The sequence below is a fragment of the Melitaea cinxia genome, chromosome 5 (genome assembly GCF_905220565.1).
Source record: "Melitaea cinxia chromosome 5, ilMelCinx1.1, whole genome shotgun sequence".
In the NCBI taxonomy this organism is placed as follows: domain Eukaryota; kingdom Metazoa; phylum Arthropoda; class Insecta; order Lepidoptera; family Nymphalidae; genus Melitaea; species Melitaea cinxia.
Genome location: NC_059398.1, coordinates 7020945 through 7045044, shown reverse-complemented (window position 1 = coordinate 7045044; position 24100 = coordinate 7020945). Strand labels below are relative to the sequence as shown.

Here is a 24100-nt window from a genome sequence, read left to right as displayed (position 1 = left end):
TTCAACGATGCTTGATGGAGCCGTATCTCTAACTCGCACCCTCCGTTTGAGCTCATCCCATAAATGCTCAATGCAATTCAGATCAGGACTGAGGGCTGGCCACATCATCGTCTCAATTTGCGCCTCAAGAAGAAACTGGCGAGTAACACTTGCTGTATGGCACCGAGCATTATCATGCATCAATAGAAAATTTTCTCCTATGTACCCAGCATAGGTACAACATGATCGAGGAGAATGTTTTCCACGTACTTTTGAGCTGTTAGACCACCACTCCGACCACCACCAGGCACGAAAACAAGCTCGGTCTTCCCTTCATATGATATTCCAACCCACATCATGACTAAACCACCGCCATATGATACTGTTTCAGCGAAACAGCATTGCGAGAACCGTTCCCCTGGACGCCTGTATACTCGGTCTCTTCTGTCCTTGCCACTGAGACACATTCTGCTCTCGTCAGTGAACAGAATGGATCTCCTTTGCGTAATAGTCCAATTGAGGTATTCACGAGCAAATTGAAGTCGGGCTTGACGGTGAGCTGCGGTCAGTTTCGGGCCACTGGTTGGCCGTTTAGGAGTTAAATTGGCTTTCTTTAGATGTCTTCTAATTGTCCACTGACTGACAGCCACTCTTCGCACCCTTCTGAGTTCCTGTTGCACATCAACGCCCGTGAGATGACGATTTCTCAACGAAGTTGAGACAATGAAGCGGTCGTCCGTCTCAGATGTGCTCCGGGGTCTATTGGTTTGTGGTCTCCGAACGAAGCCACCAGTCTCTTGAAACCTTCTATGTACTCGTGAAATAGCTAATTGGCTCATGTTAAGTTCACGAGCGACTTGCCGATGACTATGGCCCGCTTGCAACAAAGCTACAACTTGGGCCGCTGCTTCTGAGGCAGTGTCCATTGGATCGCGATTAAAATACTGGGAGCTTAAGGAAATATGTACCTGTCAACGTCTAACGAGTGACTGATAAGAAATATGGGTCACGTGAGCTTTTATACATGATTTAGTCTCGCAACTCGTGAGTACTGCAACGAGTAATTTCTGTAACGCTCATGTTTGACCGTAGTTATTAAAAAAGTTTTGTCATTGTTTATTTAAAAATTGCTATATTTATGGAAAAAAATATATCTCTTTCGAATAAAAAAATTTTTACAAAAATTGGATAAGCCATTTTCCGAAAAATCAAACTTATATACCAATATACGGCTTGAGTCGATTCAGTTGCACGCGAGTGTATATATATATATTTATTTATTTACGTTCGGGGATAACTTCGTTGTTTATGAACCGATTTTGATAATTCTTATTTCGTTGGAAAAGAGATATCCCTAGTTTGGTACCATGATAAGGAAACCAGGACCTGATGATGGGATCCCAGAGAAATCGAGGAAATCTCTCGAAATATGCAAAACTTTTTACTGGGTGTACCGATTTTAATGATTTTTAATTTAATCGAAAGCTGATGTTTATCATGTGGTCACATTTAATTTCATCGAGGTCTGATTACAACTTTTGACGTAATCTTTGATAATGCGTATTTACTCGACATTGTTTTTGTCTACCTACGTTCTATTACTTGTCGATATAATTAAAGACGGTTTTATACAATTCGCAGTTATTAAAAACTTGAGTTTTATTTTTTTTTATGTCACTAGTTCGGCAAACAAGCGTATGGCTCACCTGATGGTAAGAGATTACCGTAGCTTATAGACGCCTGCAACACCAGAAGCATCGCAAGCGCGTTGCCGACCCAATCCCCAATCCCCCCCAGGAGCTCTGGTCACCTTACTCACCAACAGGAACACAATACTGCTTGAAAGCATTATTATTTAGCTGTGATCTTCTGTAAGGTCGAGGTACTAGCCCAGTCGTGCTGCTCCATATTTTGAGCAGGAAATTCCTGCTGTGCCCTACCTCAGTTACGATTTTTTACTAAATTTTAAGCAAATTATTGATATTCAAAGTTAATGTTACACTCAGCAGTACTGAAAATCGTCGTGATGACATTTATATGCTTTGAGAGAAATTAAAACGTAAGAGGTCACAATTACATTAGTATATAATTTACAGTACAGTTACATGCAGTACATAAATGCAAAGTGATTGTATTGTTGGAATATAATTCAGATTAATCACGATTATCTAGAACAATCCAGATCCTCAACTACACACCAAGTTAAATCCTAAACAGATTAGATTATACCTCCAATCCATCCTTCCAAGCTCATGTTTGCAATATTTATACTATTAAAACATAAACAGTAAAACAAAGCTATTCTATTTTCAAAATTATTTTGTTACCCAATATATTTATTACAAAGCAATATAAGTACGGAATTGGTAAATGTTGTTATAACGTTTATTTTTTATTACCTTTTTTTATGAGATTGTCAAATATGATGTCGATGTTTATTTGTGTTGAAAATATTACATGTTAGGTCGACGGTGTCTCTAGGGATGTGGGAATTGGTAGGTACTTGTTATGTTTTTAACTGAACCCATGTATTTATGTGGATATGGGTACAATTATGTACATTACGAAAGCGGAAAACTAAACATACCATAACAAAACTATATATAGTTTTATATATAGTTTTATTATGGTATGTTTAGTTTTCCGGTTTCTTTGATATAACAACCAACAATTGTGCAAGCAGGAGAAATCTATTGTTTATATTACCTTAGAAATAAAGAATTTCGATTTAAATTCATTTTATACTGCATACTCAACGCACACACACACACATCTCAGCCTATCGCAGTCCACTGCTGGACATAGGCCTCCACAAGCTCGCGCCAAAAATGGCGTGAACACATGTGTTTTGCCTATAGTCTGTATGGTGACCGCAGTGCTGGCTTTGTCGCACCGAAGATGCCATAATGCATACTTGCATCTAATTTAAAATAAAAAAAAATAAATAAAAAAAAAGTTATAAAAAATTTAAAACTGAAATAGTAATAAAAAGCCACCTTTATTAGTTGTTTAAAAGTAGTTGAAGCCAAAACACAACTCATCAGGTTGACAACAATTCTATTATAATTAATACTACATTAATTATTATAGAAACAATTATAAAGTAAACAAATTAAACTACTTCATACGATGTTTTAATTTTTAATGGAATACTTTAAGCGATGGCTCAAAGTTAGTGTTGCTTAGCTCAACTTTATCTAATTTAATTCGAAGTTAGAATTTCACAGATCGTAACGACTTAAATTAGATCTTTCCTAACAACGGCATTCTCTAAACTAGCTCGTGCTGTTGTATTTTCACGAAATAATTAGTAAGTAAATTTGTCATTGCGAACATTTCATCACCCGAAAACATTAAAATTTGTACTCGTTTGTGTCTAATTTTGTTCATAACAAGGTAATAAATAGTCACATTTTGAAACAAAAATATACATAAAAAATTTCTTTCCGAACTGCAAATTAAAAAAGTATTAACAAGTAAAACGTGGATTAATTAAAGATAATGCAAATAAACACTAAAGGTTTAGTTATTTTTGTTTGTTTATTTTATATTTTTTTTAATAATTGAAATCTGGACGCAACAGATATAGAACATTTTACAACATTCAAAACAAATCCCAACTTCTTACAAGAAATCGTATTTTATAAACTTGTAGTCATTTTTTACCAGTAGACAAAATATGATCTAACAAAATTATAATTATATATTTTCTTAAATGATACTAACTAAGACTTGACGAAGCCTACCAAACGCCGCCCAGACCAACCGAATCCCTATCGACCTCCTTCTCGAAGTTTATTTAGTTAGTTAGTAATTTTTACAAATCCTAACGCGTCGGACTGTGTTAATCGTAATTTACTTCATACTAATAATAATTGGAGACTTTAGTGTACACCAAAAACAGTAATAATACATAAGCAAAGAAAGAAAGTATCATTAGATACAAAAGACGGCTTTATTGCTAAAAAGCTATCTCTTCCAGGCAACCTTAGGGCAAAGGAAATGGTCTGGTATCAGCATAGGTAAGGTAAAATACATTTATGATAAATATTCAAATGAACATAAACATACACATACATATAATCACATACATACATAGTACCTGGGTGACCGAGCTCAGCTCGGTATTTTTAGTAAATGGTGAAGGATTCGTAATAGAAGAGAGAGTAAAAATGATTCGCTGCCGGTTTTTTTGTTGGAAAGGGGATATCCCTAGTTTGGTACCATGATAAGGAAATCAGGATCTGATGATGGGATCTCAGAGAAATTGAGGGAAACTCTCGAAAATCCGCAATAACTTTTTACTGGGTGTACCGATTTTGATAATTTTTAATTTAATCGAAAGCTGATGTTTATCATGTGGTCACATATAAATTTTGTTAAGATCTGATAAATACTTTTTGAGTAATCTTTGATAACGCGTATTTACTTGACTATTTTTTCGTCGATCTACGTTGTATTACTTGTCGATGTAATTGAAGTCGGTTTTTTTTTCGTTTGCGAGCAAACACAATTATTTTTTTTTTGAAAGTTTGAGTATAAAATATTATTAAAAAACAAATTTGTGTACATAGATACACAGGAAAATTCCAAGAAATTTAATTTAACCTTAATCTCTGTTCGTGTTCTGAAAATGTTGTAGATAAGTTTAATCATAATTATTACATATCGTAGATAGGTACATCGCATATTTTCCCACTATATGGTATATCTAAGAATACTCTACCTCTGTTGGTAACATATTTAATTTCTTTTAAAAATTATTAATAACCATCATAATCGATCATCATTAATCTTGATTATCACCAGCCTGCCATTAATTATTTTAGAGTTTAATACTAACTGATTATTATTAATACTAAACAAAATTCGAAGAAAATGATGTAATATCTATTCCAGCTGTCCCAGTTCCAGCGTAAATTTAATGATATCAGTAGATTAAATGTTTTTTTTTTTTTTAGTTAGACTCGTTTTTCCAAATAAAACAACGCTACTGCTTCTCAATTCAGCCGTATTTTTTCGTTGGCTTCTTCGACGTAATTGATTCTGCCCAATTGTATAACTTGACCCAGGTATTCGGAAACATAATATTTAACATTGTTGACTGGGAATTTTGTGTTGATTAATACTGTGTCGTTTTTATTAACTCATTATTAACCGACTTCAAAAAAAAAGGAGGAGGTTACTCAATTCGACCGTATATATGTTTTTTTTTATGTATGTTCGGGGATAACTCCGTCGTTTATGGACCAATTTCGATAATTCTTTTTTTGTTGGAAAGGAGATATCCCTAGTTTAGTACCATGATAAGGAAACCAGGACCTGATGATGGGATCCCAGAGAAATCAAGGGAGACTCTCGAAAATCCGCATAACTTTTTACTGGGTGTACCGATTTTGATGATTTTTAATTTAATCGAAAGCCAATGTTTATCATGTAGTCATATTTAAATTGAGATCTGATTACAACTTACTACTTGCTTGACATTTTTTTTTGTCTACCTACTTTGTATTACTTGTCGATATAATTGAAGTCGGTTTTTCTTCGTCTGCCTGCAAACACAATTATATTATTTTGTAACTCTTGTTTACCCTATATACCATTGTCTTATTAGGCTGTAGTTATGTCTCTCAGCAAGTCAATGGAAGTTCAAATAGTAAATAAACAAGTACATGGCCTTGACTACCAGGGAACATCACACATTCGCATTTTACGACTGCCTAAAGTTCATATGGAAGTACCTAATAACCAAGGCATATGGGTTCATTCATATTCGATATTAATTATCCTTATAACGACCATATAAACATTTTACTACGTACATTTTTGGTACACGATAATTTGAATAAACTACACTTCAGCCTGTAATATCCTGCTGGGCATAGGCATCTTTCCCACGTAGGAGTAGGATAATAGCTTAATTCACCACGCTACTCTAATGTGGGTTGGCTATCAGGGGTACATGATGACAACCGGGACAGACGGCTTAACGTGGTCTCCGGGGCACGGTGGGGAGACCCATAAGGACTAACAACCAGACCGGAAGCAAATATTTGTATTTTTTTTTTTATGTCACTAGGTCGGCAAACAAGCGTACGGCTCACCTGATGGTAAGCGATTACCGTAGCTTATAGACACCTGCAACACCAGAAGCATCGCAAGTGCGTTGCCGACCCAATCCCCAATCCCCCCAGGAGCTCTGGTCACCTTACTCACCAACAGGAACACAACACTGCTTGTAAACAGTATTATTTAGCTGTGGTCTTCTGTAAGGTCGAGGTACTACCCCAGTCGGGCTGCTCCATATTTTGAGCAGGAAATTCCTGCTGTGCACCTACCGTGCCCTTGTATAAACATAAATATCCACTCCGAGTAGGAATTAACCAGTGACGCTCGGTGTTTTAGGCGCTACCGACACGGCACATGCACCATTACACCAGAGCAGTCATCACCTTCACTTCTTTACTATCTAATAACTAAAAAAGTAACGTTATATTAAAATAGTCACTTAAAGTTTACAATGGGGTGGGCCGGACGGTTATTTACCAACCTAGTCATTTAAAAAATGTTTGAAGACAAACGAAATAATATTGTATAGGTATTTTCGAGTAGGTATTTTCAATTTACTTTGTTGTAGAAATTTAGGTTAGCTGTTTAAATAAAAGCATTGTTTGGATTTAACACAACATCTAAAATAAACACTTTTTTGTCAGAAATTATTATTATCTAAAGAGAACTCGTAAAAACCAATACTTGAAGCATGCACTTTGCGTGACAATACAAATACCAGAGTACAACATACAAATTTTTGTTTCGCCTTGCAAATAATCGACCTATTTCAAAGCCTTAGACTTCTACTGTTGTAACGTAAATAGTAGCGAGTGTAACATGCGAGTCGTGCAACAAATAATTTGCATGTCATGCGAGCCCTCGCATACCGAGCTCGCAGCCGAGCAAGCAGGCGAGTCGCCATTACGTGCACGCCCGCGCGGCTCTAGTGCAAACTTCCTTTAATTAACTCGACGCCACTCGCGTCCTCCCTCGTAATTAAGGCGCCGTGCACTAGCCTCGTTGACAGATGGAAAAGTACTTACCAGACTAGTTTAGCTCTCAAAGGGCTGGAATATAATTGAGTTTTCACTCAATTTTAATACTTGCAGTTGTTATTAATTAACATTTGAACTCAAGATTATTTTACATCGGTTTCCTTTAATAAAATTTACGCAAAATAATTCGAAGGTCAATAAGACAACTTAACTTACATTATTGTCTTTCTAGTACAAAATATGATTGTTTTTATTTTGTAAGGAAACTGCTGTTTTCTTTTATTAAATAAAACAACTTAACTCATTTCAGCCTATTACAGTCCACTGCTGGACACAGGCCTCCACAAGTTCGCGCAAAAAATGGAGTGAACTCATATGTTTTGCCCATAGTCACCACGCTGGGCAGGCGGGTTGGTGACCGCAGGCCTGGCTTTGTCACGCCGAAGACGCTGCTTTCCGTCTTCGACCTGTGTGTCAACTTAACTAACTTTCTTGAACTAAGTATAGTAAAAGCCACAAAGTGTATAATAAATTTGTGTCAAAAGTACAGTGTAATTATTTTTAAAGTGGTTTCGTAATTGTTTTTGTTAGCTCGAAAGATTGAAAATTTAAATCTCGTGAGAGACGACAACATATTTGCATTATACTGTACTAATATTTAATTCAAACCGCATTCGCGTTGGCACAAAATTTCGTATTTTGTAATTAATGTACGTAGGTACAAAACGTACACATCGAAGTAACAAAAGTTAAATCAGGAGTAAGTAGATTTAATTTTGCCCAATATGCAGTAATTAAAAAACCGAGTCTATTATCCAACTCTTATCCTATTAGTAAGCGTAAGTACCTTTTTTATTCAAATATTATAAAGCCTTGGCTCCTTTTTATGAAAGAAGTTTAGTTTGTATTGATTAATGACTTTCATTCTTGTCAAAATAGTAAAGAAAATTTCGTTAACGTCACTTAAAGGAGAAAATACTAATAACGAAGATGATTTATCGGTAACTTTATTTTATTATGAAAAAGAAACAATACGATATTAGGTAATCATAGTTATCTTCTGCTACATATTCAACCATAGCTATTTTCTAACCCTAAATCGAGGCAACCACATCATTTCACTTACAGATCAGTTAAATAGCCTGTACAGATTAATTAAGTACCTGCTTTTACCTGGAAACCAGGCAACCCCATAGCTGTACTGGATTAGGTTTAAAATGTGTCGAATTTCTTTCCACATATTTTTTTTTAAGTTTGATTCACCCATTTTGGCGCACAGAAAAACAAAAGTGACAGATGAAAAGTGGGGAAAAACTGCTTTTTACTATTTATTTTCCATTTTATAAATATCACCTTTTCATGGTATCAGCCAATTACAAACAAAGATATTATTGAAACTTTTTACTAGAAAATACGAAAAGACTTTTGCCCCGACCTATTATTATTTTGCATATGTACTGAATCATTATCATTAAACACAAAAACACATTAGGGTATTATTTCTTAAGCCGGATATTTAGGGACCATTAGGGAATACGACCCGTTATCCTCTGTAGTACAAAATCCCAAGATATTATTAAAATATTATAGGAACATTAAAGTTGTAAATGGACTTTTTAAAAATAAGATATTTCAAACATACAGTTATCTTAATAATCAAAATTGTTAAAACTTAACCATTATTTTTAAAGAATATCTATTTAAATGATCGTGATTAAGCACTATTATATGATTCCAGTATTTAAAAGAAGGTCACATTATGAAATAATACAAATCATATTGATTTAAATTTTTATTATAATGTTTTCATATTCTATACACAAGATTAGTTAAGCTAATCGCTAGCTGCACGTCACAGAACTCAATTTTTAGACAATATTATAATGCATGTCTATTATATATTTCACGGTCTAAGGAATTTGGTAAATTGCTAGTTGTTCTACTGGTGTGCTATATATCATATCATACTGCGCTATATCCTTTCTTTACTTCTTGATAAGTCTTCTATGGGGCTTCTATATACCGCTTCTTGACTAGATAAATCGACGCTTCTCCTATTGCGTGTTTTAACGCCTATAACTTGCCATGGCTTAGTTTGCGCATGAGGATTCCAATTTGGAATTATAACGTCGCGATGAGTTGGTTTCTTGAATCCCGGAAAATTCATTTGACGTCTTACACGACTTTTAATATCATTGGTAGGAAAATGTAGATTGACATGTCCGTCGCCTCTTTCCAATTGTATTCTACCTAGTCTTGGTAGATTTTGTGTCTCTTCAGATTTTTCCGAAGCGACGACAGCAGCCAAAAGCAGTATGGTAATAATACACTTAAACATTTTAGACAGACAAAATATACTGAAGTTCGTTGTCGATTACAACACTATATATACAAGATTTTATGGAAGGTAATAAACGATACTCGTTTAAGATAAAACAGTCAGACTAAAAGGGTAATTACTTTATGTTATTCCCCTGTCGGGTTTCTGTTTACATCAATGACTGCAGCTGTGCTTTTGATAATCTTTGACCCATGATATTTAAATATGTAATTTAATTTCATAAACAATATATCTTGTTTATATATAGTATTTTCTAGTATATACATATATATATACTAGCGACCCACTCCCGCCTTGCACGGGTGCAAAAACTATCAATGTTCCTCTACTATATTATGCATGTATTATACAAATTAACCTTCCTCTGGAATCACTCTATTTACTAAAGAAAACCGCATCAAAATCATCATTGCGTAGTTTTAAAGATCTAAGCATACAGACAGCGGTAAGTGACTTTGTTTTCTATTATGTAATGATATATTATACATAAAATATTAATAAAGCTAAATTGCAAGTTAGATATTACAAATACATATATGATTGATAGTTTATATATCTAAACATCAAACAAAATGTATTACGCACACGCATTCATCCTGTAACGTGCTTGTTGGGCATAGGCTGCTTTCTCCGTGTAGGAGAAGGATTGGAGCTTAATCCACCACGCTGCTCCATTGCGTTTTGGCGGATAAAAATGTATTGATTCGAGTGTTATGACAATCTATTATCAAACTTTTCAGTGGTTAATTGTTTTTGTTTTAAAACAATTTTAATTTTTTTTACACTTCATTTTAATCATACAAAATCAACTCGTCGTAATTGCACGGGTAAAACCACGATGCAAATATAATGGGATAAAGAGGACTCTATTTATAAACTCTGGAACTAATAAAATGAGTTGAATGCTTGGCTTTTAACACAGTTTGATCAAACGTCGTAAAAATCATTCAGGGGATTAAAGCAATACCATACTTGCTTTGTTAAATACAATGATATAGAAATAGAATAAGCTTAATAAACTTTGTTACTTTTATAATACAAAAGTTACGTTAAAACTATAAGAGTACACTTGTAATAAGTACACACTATGTAGATAATTATTAATGTACATTACATACTAAAAAAAATATACGAAAAAAGATATATAAACATTTTATGCCAAATTTACACATCCGAAGATTACTTTAGTAAATAAAAAAATGAGAGGTCAAGGAATTTATACTAGTGACCGTGTCTTTACGGGGGTTTACCTCCACACCAATACCGTGAGTAAAAAACTGGTTAGGATAATTTCCATTAAATGAATAAAATATACAGATAGATATGTACCTATAGCGCAATTTGTGGTGGTGCGATTTTTTAAATGTTATGTACAATGTAATGTTACAAATGTTAGAAGTTGGATATTATCTTTGTATCTGCTAACCCGATTCTTGGAAATGTTATACTAATAGAAGGTTACATTATATGAAGGGTCATACCCTTTTTTATTTTCACAAATTATTGAAAGTGATCACGGCGGTTTGCAAACACTTAAAAATTTACATCACATGTAGTGTATTGCATATTCCGAATGTGATTATTTTGATACTATCATATTACAGCGGTAGAGTTATACTATATAATTGATTGACAACTGCATAATGTTTTATTTGTTTTTGACATATATTTGGCAGCGACCTGTATAACGCTCAAGTTTGGCGGGTTTGGGTATAGTATAGTATTTATATATGTATCATGAAAATTATTATATTTTTACCTACAACAAAGGCATATAATCTCTTATCTTATAGGCACAGACTACCTATATCTCATTATATATGAATAATGACCCCAATGTTTTTTGATATCAACATCACCTTTATTGTTAAATCGGGTTTGCACTAATCTTATCTGATCTAGTCTGGTAGGATATCTTTTTAACCGACTTCAAAAAAGGAGGAGGTTACTCAATTCGATCGTATATACTATATATATATATATATATATAGATATATATAATGTATGTTCGGGGATAACTTCGTCGTTTAGGAACCGATTTTAATAATTCTTTTTTTGTTGAAAAGGAGATACCCCTGCTTTGGTACCATGATAAGGAAACCAGGATCTGATGATGGGATCCCAGAGAAATTGAGGGAAACTCTCGAAAATCCGTATAACTTTTTACTGGGTACCGATTTTAATGATTTTTAATTTAATCGAAAGTCAAAGTTTATCATGTGGTCACATTTAAATTTCATCGAGATCTGATTACAACTTTTGGCGTAATCTTTGATAATACGTATTTACTTGACTATTTTTTCATCTACCTACATTGTATTACTTGTCGATGTAATTGACGTCGGTTTTTTTCGTTTGCCAGCAAACACAATTATTGAGGATGACTTTTTGCCTAGTAATCTTTATCAATCTATTTCGGCAAAGTTTGATGTTGCGTTGAACAGAATGTAGTGAAAAAAAAAGGTTTTCAATTTGTACGAATGTACTAAGTACCTGCACAAGTAAGGCGTGTGTTTGCTTTGCCGGATGTCTATCAAAGAAAGCTCCGAATATTAAACATGATTTTAATTAAAGAACATTTAGACCACAAAAACACATAGAACTTAAACTCGCTGTATACCGTGAGAGAAATTAATTTCTTAATTAAGGACTTACCGTAACGAGATGGCATATAACAAAATCAAAAATATTAATGTATTCTGTAAATAAACTAATATCTCATAGGTGTGACGGATGCACCTTTTCTTCTTTTTTCTACGCCATTCCGCGGTCGCAGTCAGAGTAAGATTTGTAAATTACATTAATTAGTTCAATTTACAAATTATCTTCTCTGAAAAAAAAGATCTACCATAAATGTTAAGATTTTGGTTTCGGAATAGAAAAGTATTTTAATTTAATTGGTTATGCAGTGATTGTTAACACTATCGTTGAAGGATAAAGCTAAATATACCTATGTTTATTTAAAAGTATTGCTTTATTTTGTTGTTCAGTTCTTACAAAAAAAAGAAAACTTTTATGTACCGAGATAGTCAGATATCAAGTATCAATGCTTAAGTTTTCTTATTTATAAAAATATATACATATCAATTTTGTATGATTTTAATTAGTTTCAAATTTCTTTTTGTTAACGACATAATTAGGGCCTCATTTGTGTAAATACAATATTAAATGCCTAAGTAGATTTTTAGATAACTTTTACAATGGAAACTCTATAGGTATATATAAATTGTAATGAAAGAAAGCGAACTTTCTAACAAAGCAATACGAAATTATTACTAGGTGGCAAAAAAGACATCGTTTAAAAATAAAAATATACGAGTATAAAAGAAGTCATTAAACATTTATTGTGTCCCAACGTCGAAAATTTGTTGCTAACTACAAGTTGCATTTATTTTAGACTTATTTTCTGTAGTACGGTGTCACTTTGTCATAGTCGTACCTGTAACATAGAACTTAATCAGTGACGAATAGAAACTGTGTAATGACGGATATACCTTTTTTTTATGTCACTAGGTCGGCAAACAAGCGTACGGCTCACCTGATGGTAAGCGATTACCGTAGCTTATAGACGCCTGCAACACCAGAAGCATCGCAAGCGTGTTGCCGACCCAATCTCCAATCCCCCCAGGAGCTCTGGTCACCTTACTCACCGACAGGAACACAATACTGCTTGAAAACAGTATTATTTAGCTATGATCTTCTGTAAGGTCGAGGTACTAACCCCAGTCGGGCTGCTCCATATTTTGAGCAGGAAATTCCTGCTGTGCCCTACCTCAGTTGAGGTAGGGCACAGCAGGAATTTCCTGCTACGACTATATGAGTACCTATAACTATCCCTCAAAATTTTACGCTGTTTCTCTATAGTGACTTGTTTTATAGCTAAGAAGCAAAAATATATATTAAAAAGAAATATTCACGCGCAAATTAAATATATTCTATTGTAATTCAGTTATCATTAGTTAGTTATAAATATACTTATTATCTTCTTAAGCCGCACTACGCCTGGTAATTGTTTGAGTTGTTGAATCCCACGACACAGGCATTGCCTAGTGTGGGATTCACTGTTCCTTTTATGTAATTTACAGTTAAATAAACTATTTTTGACTTTTGTTTTTTTTTTTAATACTATTAAGGACATTTTTACTGAGTATGGACAAAGCACAGCACATAAGTTACGAATAGACTTTAACAGTAGGAGGCTGAAAAGGCCGTTAGGACCTGTTTCTCCTAAATTAATAAACTATAAAAATTAGGTGTCATCCTCGATTTACACCAGTAATATATTTTTCTTATTTAATATATAAAATGACGTCATCTCTATTCTACAAAATAATTAAGGTGGATGTTTGTCTCTTAATTTAAACTTGGTTATTTCAAGGATTAACCGTCATATAATAATAATGACCCAACTCCAATCAGAAAATGTCATCTTTTTACGATATAATAGTATAATTTTGTCTTAAACATATTCTTAATGTCGGTATAGATTATTATTTAAAGGTAAAAAGAAAAAAGGCAATATGCCTTGCAGTGGTGTTTTAATGGCTGAACCGTACTGATTGGTAAACATTAATAAAAGTAAAATTAAAATAAATTAAAAAAAAACTTGTAAATGGTAATGAAAAATTTATTTATAATGTAAGCTTTATAAAATTTTAGATGCACAATAGCATATAATAGTTAAATAATTTAGAAAATAAATGGTATAAAATAACGATCAATGTAGGTACTATATAGTTTATCGGCCCCCTTTGTTTGCGTAGACAGGATAAATGGGGCGTGGTCTGGTCGGCTGTGGGAATGGGTTGCGCGGTCGGGGAGCTGATGGCCATGACGAAGGTCTGATACTTCTTGCATTTCTTCTATTATACCCTGGATGATTAGCGCCAGTGTCTCGGCTGCTGCTAGATGTTCTATGGCTTCCGCCTGATCGTTTGGCACTTGGTGAATCTAGGCTGCGAGCATATCTTCTGTTCGGGTCGAGCTTAATATCATCAATATAAGTTGGTAAATCTGGGTGATCGCCGGTCGCAGGAGCTCTTGGCAAATCCCCTTGATACAACCATAGTGGTTCCTGGTTCCCTGTGTCTCGAACTGTACGAATGATCGGTCTTCTGGTTGGTGGTGGCCTGTACGTTGGTTGAATAAACCGCTGGCCGAAAGTATCGACGGCAAAGGTAATCAAAAATAATACAGTTAGTAGCTTAAACATTTTTGTAAATCTTCTCAAGTTCTCTTTGAATAATGATAATTATTATCACCATCGTGTCCATTTTATACTACACCTTGAGGAAAATAAATATGTATGTAGTAAACTCGGGACTTTACATACGAGTTTCTTAACTGCAAATACAGGGAAGAACTTGACGAGTTTCGTATCTCAAACACATTAATTTAATCACGTTTCTCATATTATAAACAACACTTCGTGCTTATCAATATGAAAAAATACATATTAATGAAATAAACAATTATAATATATGAAATAATTATTAATATTGATTTCAATATTATATAATGAACACTCAATGAAAATAGTGAAAATATCAATCTAGTAAATTAAATTGGCTTACAAAAAAACAATAACAAAGTTAGGTTCAAAGAGAATTTGATATCTTTATATTTTATTTTGTTAAATTTGACCTAGTTAAATTGATACAGGGCACGGGTTTGATTTAAAAATTATCTATGTAACTTTACCTCTATTTATTAATTGATATATAATTATATTCATTGAAACTCTATTCCTAACTTTAAAAAAAATATTTGGTCTCTAAAAATTGTGAACTACTTAGTTACATTTGACTTAATGTCAGTCTTTAATCTTATAATTAAACTGATAAGAGATTAACATTTCTGATACAATTCTATATATTGAAAACATTTTAATATTTTTTTTTGTCGTCACTCTTTTATGTACAACATATATTGCTTTTCATCTTTATATCTTGACCGTACAACACGCTTCAATTGTTTTTTTTTCTTTTGTAAGTAAGTACTGAGGTGGCAGTAGAGAGAAGTACTTTACAGCTGTAATCTTCTTTAAGGTTGAGGCACTTTCCCAGCCGGGCTACCTTTAGCTAATAATTCAAGCTTTTTTAAATACAAAAACCCCTCCCGATCTTGATATATTTTCTACATCTCATTCCTTAATGTTATACTCTTATACCTAATAAAAGTAGAGTCACCAATCATTTTGAAAAACCTATATTATTTTGAAACTAATTTTGTTTAAATTAAACTTATTTCTATAACTTCGAGGAATCCCTAATCCCTGTTTCTCTATTAATATTATAAATGTGAATGTAAGTTTGTTTGTTACGCTTTCACGCGAAAACTACTTAATGGATCATCATTAAACTTTGTATACATAATCTTGGAGGTATTAGAAGTAACATAATTAGGATACTTTTTATTAAAAAAAAAATTAATGCAAGTGAAACCGCAGGTAAAAGCTAGTATCAAATAATATTAAGCCATAACAATATTTACTAACAAAAATAAAACTAAGGGGAAGTACGCTTTGAAACAAAGAAGTTATGTTTCTAAAGATAACAGAAAAATAATGTAAGACAGACAATTACGTTTTGAATTTGTAAAGTATTCAGTTCCGTTGTAATTTGCAATTGTATGGATATTGGAGTGTGTAGCATAGCATATCTATTTATAGGTAGATATAATTATATTTTCTTGTCATTAGATGATTTTAAATAATTATGCGAAAAATAATTAATTATATTTGATTTTTGTTATTACGTCTTTGACAAACAGTTTTGATTATATTATTTATATTAATATTTTACATATATTTATAGTATAGTAGCTTTTTTATTTGTATAAACCAACCAATATATCTACCAACTATCTCTAAAGTCACAAAGGGCCGCCCATAAAATACGTACGGTAGTTTACCGTTTTGGACCTCTTGTCACGCTAATACACATTTTCATGACTCCCTATCAAATATTACGTCCCAAAAGTTTGGGGAGACAGCTAACCATTAACATTTTTATGATGAAAAATAGCACTAAGGTATATGGTATATGTATATGTTTTTTTTTAATATATATAAAAATCTTCCTGTTCTCATATCTCGTCACACTAAAAAAGACCCCTCCCCCCGATTTGCGAATGTATTGTATTGACAACCCTAAACTAAAAATATGTTCGATTCTGTTTATCAGAATATTAAATGATCTTAGATATTTTATTGATGTGAGACTAGGTATTAAAACAGTAATTTTTAATTATTAATCACTATACAGATGTATTATACATATAAACCGTTCTAGTTCTGTGACGCGAGTCGGTCTTCTTCATTCTTCTTCTTTCATTCTTCTTTCATTTCTCGCTTAAAATAAGCTATTTTTATATTTATACATATTTATTCTGGTCTTCTACTTGTGAATCTTTCCAACGTGCCTCGGAGATAAAGTAAAGCCCCTTATAAAATAAGTGTAAGACACTATTGTTATCAAGGGTACTTAACATTGGTTGCTATAGAAATTATCTGCAAATCAGCAGCATAACGTTGTGGATTTACATCCAAACCTTCTTCTATATAGAGAAGAGGCCTATGCCGTTGAACAGGACGTTTTCAGAAAAAAATAATTTCTATGCAATTTATTATATAGGTTATTAAGCAACATATGCAAACCATTTCCGCAAACAGTTTTGGTTCATTGATCGCCAAACTAACGGTCAACACCGATTCATTTTATAATGCTAAGGACTTCCCTGAACTCTACTTTTGTAGGTCACCTAAGGTTATAAATTAATACATTCCAAGGTAAAAGTTGCTATTTGGTTGTACTTTGATGATTCTTTTTTTAATTTTAAAACGATTAAGATTTGACGAGTAAATTTTGAGTTATCCTTAATAATGTGTAAATAATTCACTATTTTTTCAATTACCAATTTTGTATTACTTGTTGAAATTTGAAATCAGTTTTCTTTTGTTTGGGAGCAAACATAATTATTATAGACTCAATGGCGTAGACAGCGTTGGTACATTACCTTCGAGGAAGTACTCGTTTTTAAATAAAATTATTAATGTGGAATATTTTTGATGACACGCTAACGTAGTGCTTACAGCAACTATCTGACATGTTAGCTGTCGCCAGTTCGATCTGCCTGTGTTATAAATGTTTTTGATTATCCTTAAAGGTATTTGTCTTTTTGTTATTTTGTGCGTTGATTGTGCTGTGTATGATTTGATTGACCCCTAACACACGATCGAGCGCAAAGTTTTTATTTACGGCCTTGGCTTGTCATAATTTTAGCCTGTATGATACAACTTTTTACGATTATCATTATATATCACTTTTCTTATGGATCACTGGTAGATTTAACTTTGTCTAATTAAATCTATATAAACTATAACTAAATTAAAATAAATAAAAGATACTAAAAAAGTCTATAATTGTAATCAAAAATAGAATTAAAATCGAAGAATAACACGTACACATACATTACACACACGTACATTGTAATTACCTGTTATTATGTTTACAACACGTAAAGATATTCAGGCGATAATTAATTACCGTTTCAGTTAGACTACAAGACTTATAACATAGCTTTTGTTATTAGTATAATATTTCATAATTTTCTATTTAAAGAACTAAATATAAGTAGTCTTATTAGAAAATTTAGGTACTCTTGGAAAGAAATCTTTTTTATATTTTTAATGCAATTTTAATACTTCTATCGTTCTTAATTACGTTTGTTGCTACTTTGGGAGTTTTCATTCGTCGAGTATTCGTCGTGAAGATATATTTTATCATTCATTAAGAGACTTCAAAAAAAAGAGGAGTTTCTCAATTCGATTGTATTTTTTTACTTATTTATTTTATGTGTCACCTCAGAACTTCTTACTGGGTGAAACGATTTCAATGATTCTTTTTTTTTTTCGAAAGCTAGTGCTTCTCACATGGTCCCGTTTAAGTTAAGTCCCCTGAAAGTAGTCCTCAGAGCACTATCAAGTAATCTGAGGAGTACTTTTTGAATTTTTGAACTTTTTGAATCTCTAATATAATGCGTATTTACTTTACTAATTTTTCGTCTAGCTACGTCGTATTACTGATCGATGTACCCAATTGAAGTCGGTTTTTTCGTTTGCGAGCAAACTCAATTGTTTTAATTTATCATTTAGGGAAAAGATGGCGGCAACACACCCGCATTTCTTTAGAACATTAGAATGTTGCAGAAGTCCATTGGCGATGCTAGCCATTTAAAATTAGGTGGTACTATCTGCTCCATTGCCCCCCCCCCCCTGTTCTCTCTCTCTAATTCTGAATGAAGTTTTCTTGCTTAGTAGAAGTCTCAAAAATATACCAACATTAATTACCAACAACGCCTAGACAAACAGGAAAAGGAAAAAATAATAGCATAGAGCTTCGAAAAACAACAGAGGCTGTCTAAAAAAATTAACAAACGCTAAAACTACATACATTCATTAAGCGCTATAAAAATCATAGAAGGGAGTGGGGGAAGACTTTGGAGTAATATAAATCTTTGGTTTCCAAACCAACTTTACCGCTCTTCTTAAAATCCCCATGACCCCGATTTACCTTCTTATCTCTTAATATAATAAACGTTATCTTAATTACCTAAAAGTTTTCGTGGACTCAATATGCTATAATAAGTTAAATACAATTTAAGTATATCTAGTGTTGTATTCTTCATGCTTATTATACTTTATTTGGAATAAAAAATAATCTATTATAATAATTTAATTTAAACTGTTTAATAATTCATTTCGATCTGTAAACATAAGCTTGTAATAATATCTTGATTAATAATATAACAATACAATATTTTATGATGAATAAAAAAAAAATAAGTCATATTTATCATAAAAACACAGTCGTTTGTTCCAAAGCAGGTTGTGTGCAATTTAATGCATATGTTTTAGGTAACAGACATATATATATATATAGATATGTAAACATACAATTAGGTATATTTTAATAACTGTACAAATAAATACTACGAATACGGGTCAATATACACTGGACTGCAAATAAAAACGTCGTTTAGAAAATCTCCAATATCCTAAAACTTAACAGACCTAGCTTCATGAAATGAAGACTAAATTAAAGAATATTTTAATGTGCGTAAATAAAAATTAAAAAAAAAAATTATACAAGCTTTTTATTTTTAATAAATGTAAAATAAATAAAAATGCGTAGTTTTTCCAGTATATTCGTAAATGTGGTATTCAAAGATATATATATATATATATGTATATATATATATTCTTTGTTATGTCCTTTTTCATGCTAGAGGTTTTTGGAAGAGATCGCTCTTTTAGCGACAAGAACGCCTTTTGTAGGTATCTATATTTTTTTTCTTTGAACGCAATAAAATTTCTCTGTTAGTGTACATACATATGCCTGTCTTCAAGGTGCATTCATCATCACTTTTTGTTATACAACTAGGTCGGCAAAAAAGCGTACGGCTCGTCTGATGATAAGCGATTTCCGTAGCTTATAGACGCCTGCAACACCAGAAGCATCACAAGCGTGTACCGCCAACACACCTCCTCCCGGCCGATTACGGCCACGGCGACTGCATTCAACTCCGTTTTTGTCTTTGGTGTGCTCGCGCGTGGCTTATGTAGCCAATTTTTTGTGTAAAAGTCCTCGCACACTGCGGACACGCTAGCACACCGTTAACATAATTATAGCTAAAGGTCGCTGGTGGTCGGACCTTTAGTTCATCTCGCTTGGCGTCCAGCTCATAGAGCCGCCTATCCTCAAAGTTCTGGACGCTAGCTTTAACTAGCGCCCTCCACTCTGGCCGTCCGGCTGCCTGCTGCTTCCATTGCAGCGGGTCGATGCTGCAATTTTTCATATGTCGCTTGAGCACATCTTTGTACCTGAGGAGTTGACCGCCATGCTTACGCTTGCCTTCCTCAAGTTCCGAGTAGAAGATGCGCTTAGCGACTCTTTGCTCCGCCATACGCGACACGTGTCCGCACCACCGAAGCTGACGCCGCATAAGATAAGCCTCAATGCCATCCACATTGGCTCTTCGCAGCACTTCGGTGTTCCGTACACGATCAGACCATCGAATATTGAGTATTTTACGTAGACAATTGAGGTGGAATCGGTCGAGCGTTTGTATATGACGGCGGTACACGGTCCATGTTTCGGCAGAGTAAAGAATATTGGGCAGCACAACAGCCATGTAGACGGAGATCTTAGTCGCCAGCCTCAGATCATGGGAGCTGAAGACTTTCGCATCCAACTTGCCGAACGATGCAGCAGCAGCGCCGATTCTGCTGTTGATTTCCGCATCTAGGTCACATTTAGATGAAATTGTGCTCCCCAGATAACGGAACTTGTCAACCTGCTTCAGCTCCTCCCCACCGAGTTTTATAACCAGTGTCTCATGACCTTGTATGTCTAAAGACATTATTTCCGTCTTTTTGACACTGATTTTTAAACCGAATTTTCGGCACGACTCGTCGAAAACGGACATCAGCAGCTGCAGGCCGTCTGGGGACTCTGCAACAAAGCATAGGTCATCGGCGTACATCATTTCGGTGATCAGAGCATGCGACACTTTGGTGCGGGCCTTCAGTCGAGTCAGATTAAATATACCGCCGTCCGTACGGAAACGGATGCGGACCCCTTCAGAGGTTAATTGTATGACCTCCTGTACTACAGCTGCAAAGTACAGCGCGAATAGTGTGGGTGCTAAGACACATCCCTGTTTCACCCCACAGGTAACTGCGAAAAAATCGGACTGGTCATCGTTGACAGCGACACAGCACTCCATGTCGTCATGCAGAAGTCTCAGGAGCCTCACAAACTTCTCTGTACACCCGATCTTCGCAAGTACAATCCAGAGGGCTTCTCGAGGCACACTGTCAAAGGCCTTCTCAAGGTCAACGAAGCAGAGGTATAAATTACGACCTTGCTCTCTGCTCTTCTCCTGCAGTTGACGTACAGAGAAAATGGCTTCACACGTACCTCGTTCAGGTCGGAAGCCAAACTGGGTCTCGGGCAAAAGTTGTTCAGAAAGCTTCATAAGACGGTTAAGTAGTACACGGGCAAAAACCTTTCCGGGGACTGACAGAAGTGAAACACCACGGTACGAATCGCAATCGGACCTGTCACCCTTGTTCTTATATATGGCCCTTATGCGTGATACTTTAAAAGTAGATGGGACCTGTTCTTCTTTCCACATACGATCAAAGTGTTCCCAGATAGCCAATTGCAACTCATCACCACCGTGCTTAAGCAGTTCTCCTGGTATAAAGTCAATGCCCACCGCACGCCTATTTTGCTGTTGATTGATGGCAAGAGCAATCTCCTCACACGATAATGGCTTATCCAGCTCAGTAAATATTGGGAGTTGAGGTAACGAACGAATGTGTTCCAAGTCAGCAGCCCTGTCTACATTCAGCAGAGTGCTGAAGTGTGCCGCCCAACGTTCGAGTATTTCCCCTTTGCTTTTAAGAAGACCTTTGCCGCTAGCAGGCTTAATAGGTACTTTTGCAAAAGGGGTCGTACCTATTAGCTTTCGAACCTCACCATAAAACTCTCCAACCTGGTTAGTGTCAGCGAGCCACTGAATGTGATAAGCCTTCTCCCGCCACCATTTATCCTTTGTTTCCCGAGATAGTCGCCTAAGCTCCAGGTCACTTTGTCTGATCTCCTTAGCGCTCGCACATCGGTTTGCTCCACGGTGTTGTCGGAGAAGACGTCGGTGTTTGCCGATCGCCGCCATCAGGACTGCGTCATTCTCATCAAACCAGTCCTCGGACTTTCGGACTTTTTGACCTAAAGTAGATGTAGCGGTATCTAGAATATGAGAAGACAGGGCATTCCAGTCATAATCAACTCGGCGAACATCTTTGCTAAGAGATGGTAATCCAGCGGCCAAAGTGCGAGCATACTTTTCCCTCGTCACAGGATCCTTTAGCCCGTCCACGTTAAAACTCGCATAAGGCTTAGGTTTTCCAAATCGACGAGGATGCTGGAGTCGGAGACGCAGCTTAGTAACAACAAGCCTATGATCAGTCCAGCAGTGGGCACCACGCATTGCGCGGGTGACATGGACCTGGGAAACATCTCGCTGCCGCACGATAGCGTAATCAATTAGATGCCAGTGTTTAGACCTTGGGTGCATCCAGGTGTTCTTATATTTAGCGGGAAGCCTGAACATTGTACTCGTGATGACAAGTTGGAATTGTGCGCAGAGACTCAGTAATAGCTGTCCGTTGCTGTTCATGCACCCGACCCCATGCCTACCCAAAACCTTGGGCCATGCATCGTAGTCCCGTCCGACTCTGGCATTAAAATCACCCAACAGAAGAATCTGCTCTCTAGGCCTTACGCTTTTGATGCATTTTGCAAGTTCCTCATAAAACTTATCTTTAATATCATCAGACTTGTCTAAGGTAGGTGCATAGACGCTGATGACATTCAGATATTTGTCATTTCCAAGATGTAGACGCAGTGTGGTAACGCGATCCGAGATGTGAATAGGACACTCTTCGAGTTGCTTGACAAGCCTGTTTTTGATCGCAAATCCAACGCCTGACCGTCTCGGTTCTGAGACAGTGAGTCCTTTCCAAAAGAAAGTGTACCCGCCACCGTGTTCCACCAGTTCCCCTTCTTCCGCTAAATGTGTCTCGCTGAGGGCTGCCACATCTACATCGTAGCGAAGAAGTTCTCGGGCAACAATTGCGGTTTTCCGTTCTGGGCAGACATTTATATCGCGATCAAGGAGTGTACGCACGTTCCACGCGCCGAAAGTCATATTTGTTGTTTTTATATGCTGGTTGCGACGTCGACCGCGAATTTATCGATGCGGAGGCAGCCACGGCTGCTGCCGTCCTCAAGTGGTAGGGAGAGCAATTTTTAGGGCACCTTTTCTAGCCCCCTCCCAGGCTGAGCAGGGAAAGCAGTGCTTCCCTGAATAGGGCTGCTTTGTCACTCCAGGTGCTGCCGAACTCCCTCTGTCTCCCTATGTCAGAAGCAGAGCGACCACGATGTTTTAGAAACACCCCTGGAGCCGCCCATGTGCAGGTCTCAGACAAAGCCCGCTCTGCATCAAACCGGACCTCTCTACCTCGACCCATCGCCATGGGACTTTACGAAAATCGGAGTCCTTACTTCCGGAAGCAGTCAAGTGCGCAGGAGATATTTAGGTGCACAAACGTTTGCGCAAACGCAGGTGCACACACTCGTCTTCCCCCTTCTTTGTCCGGTGGAACGGAGAGACCGATACGACCGGAGAAGGGTTCCGATGATGTGTCTGGCCAATGGTAACTCTACGCCTTCTACCATCGCCCTAAGCCGTCCACCAGGCTTTGCTATCCCGCCGGGTCCACCTGTCTCGTTGCATATCTGCTGTGAGTTGCCTTCCCCACCCAGATAGTCTTTGTATGTCGAGCGGGAGGGAGCCGCTGCAAGGAAATCAGGAAGGAACGGTTTGGATCTTTGGAGTGGATAAGGGAAGGGATACTACTGCCTCGGATGAATGCGATTGAGACAGTAGCAGCTCGGGGAGCCGGGGTCGCGTACCCGTATAACATACCACAACTGCCGGGCAGGTCAATTGGGATGAGTATCCCCTGACTGAAACCAACACACCTACTCACTACACCTAACTACACCTACTCATACTACAAAACCATCCAATATTTTTTATTTCAATTTTTTCATAATTCAGACAGTAAAGGGTAAAAAATGTTGGTTTTTACTTATTTTAGCAA

At 35.7% G+C, this 24100-nt stretch overlaps 1 protein-coding gene across 1 annotated transcript; it reads right to left on the bottom strand.

The window, feature by feature from the left end:
- Nucleotides 1–8804: 8804 nt before the first annotated feature.
- Nucleotides 8805–14612, bottom strand: LOC123653787 (lebocin-4-like). Its single transcript, XM_045589770.1, has 2 exons — nt 14108–14612; nt 8805–9393 (listed from the first exon to the last, which is right to left on the bottom strand). Exons 1-2 carry the CDS (start codon nt 14576–14578, stop codon nt 8998–9000), a joined length of 867 nt encoding a protein of 288 aa, XP_045445726.1. The 5' UTR covers nt 14579–14612; the 3' UTR covers nt 8805–8997.
- Between the last annotated feature and the right edge of the window lie 9488 nt (nt 14613–24100).

Coding starts and splice junctions, on each gene's coding strand:
- LOC123653787 (XM_045589770.1), bottom strand. CDS start 14,578: ATGTTTAAGCTACTAACTGTATTATTTTTGATTACCTTTGCCGTCGAT. Junction 9,394..14,107: donor ACGCAAACAAAGGGGGCCGA/TAAACTATATAG, acceptor TTGTAATCGACA/ACGAACTTCAGTATATTTTG.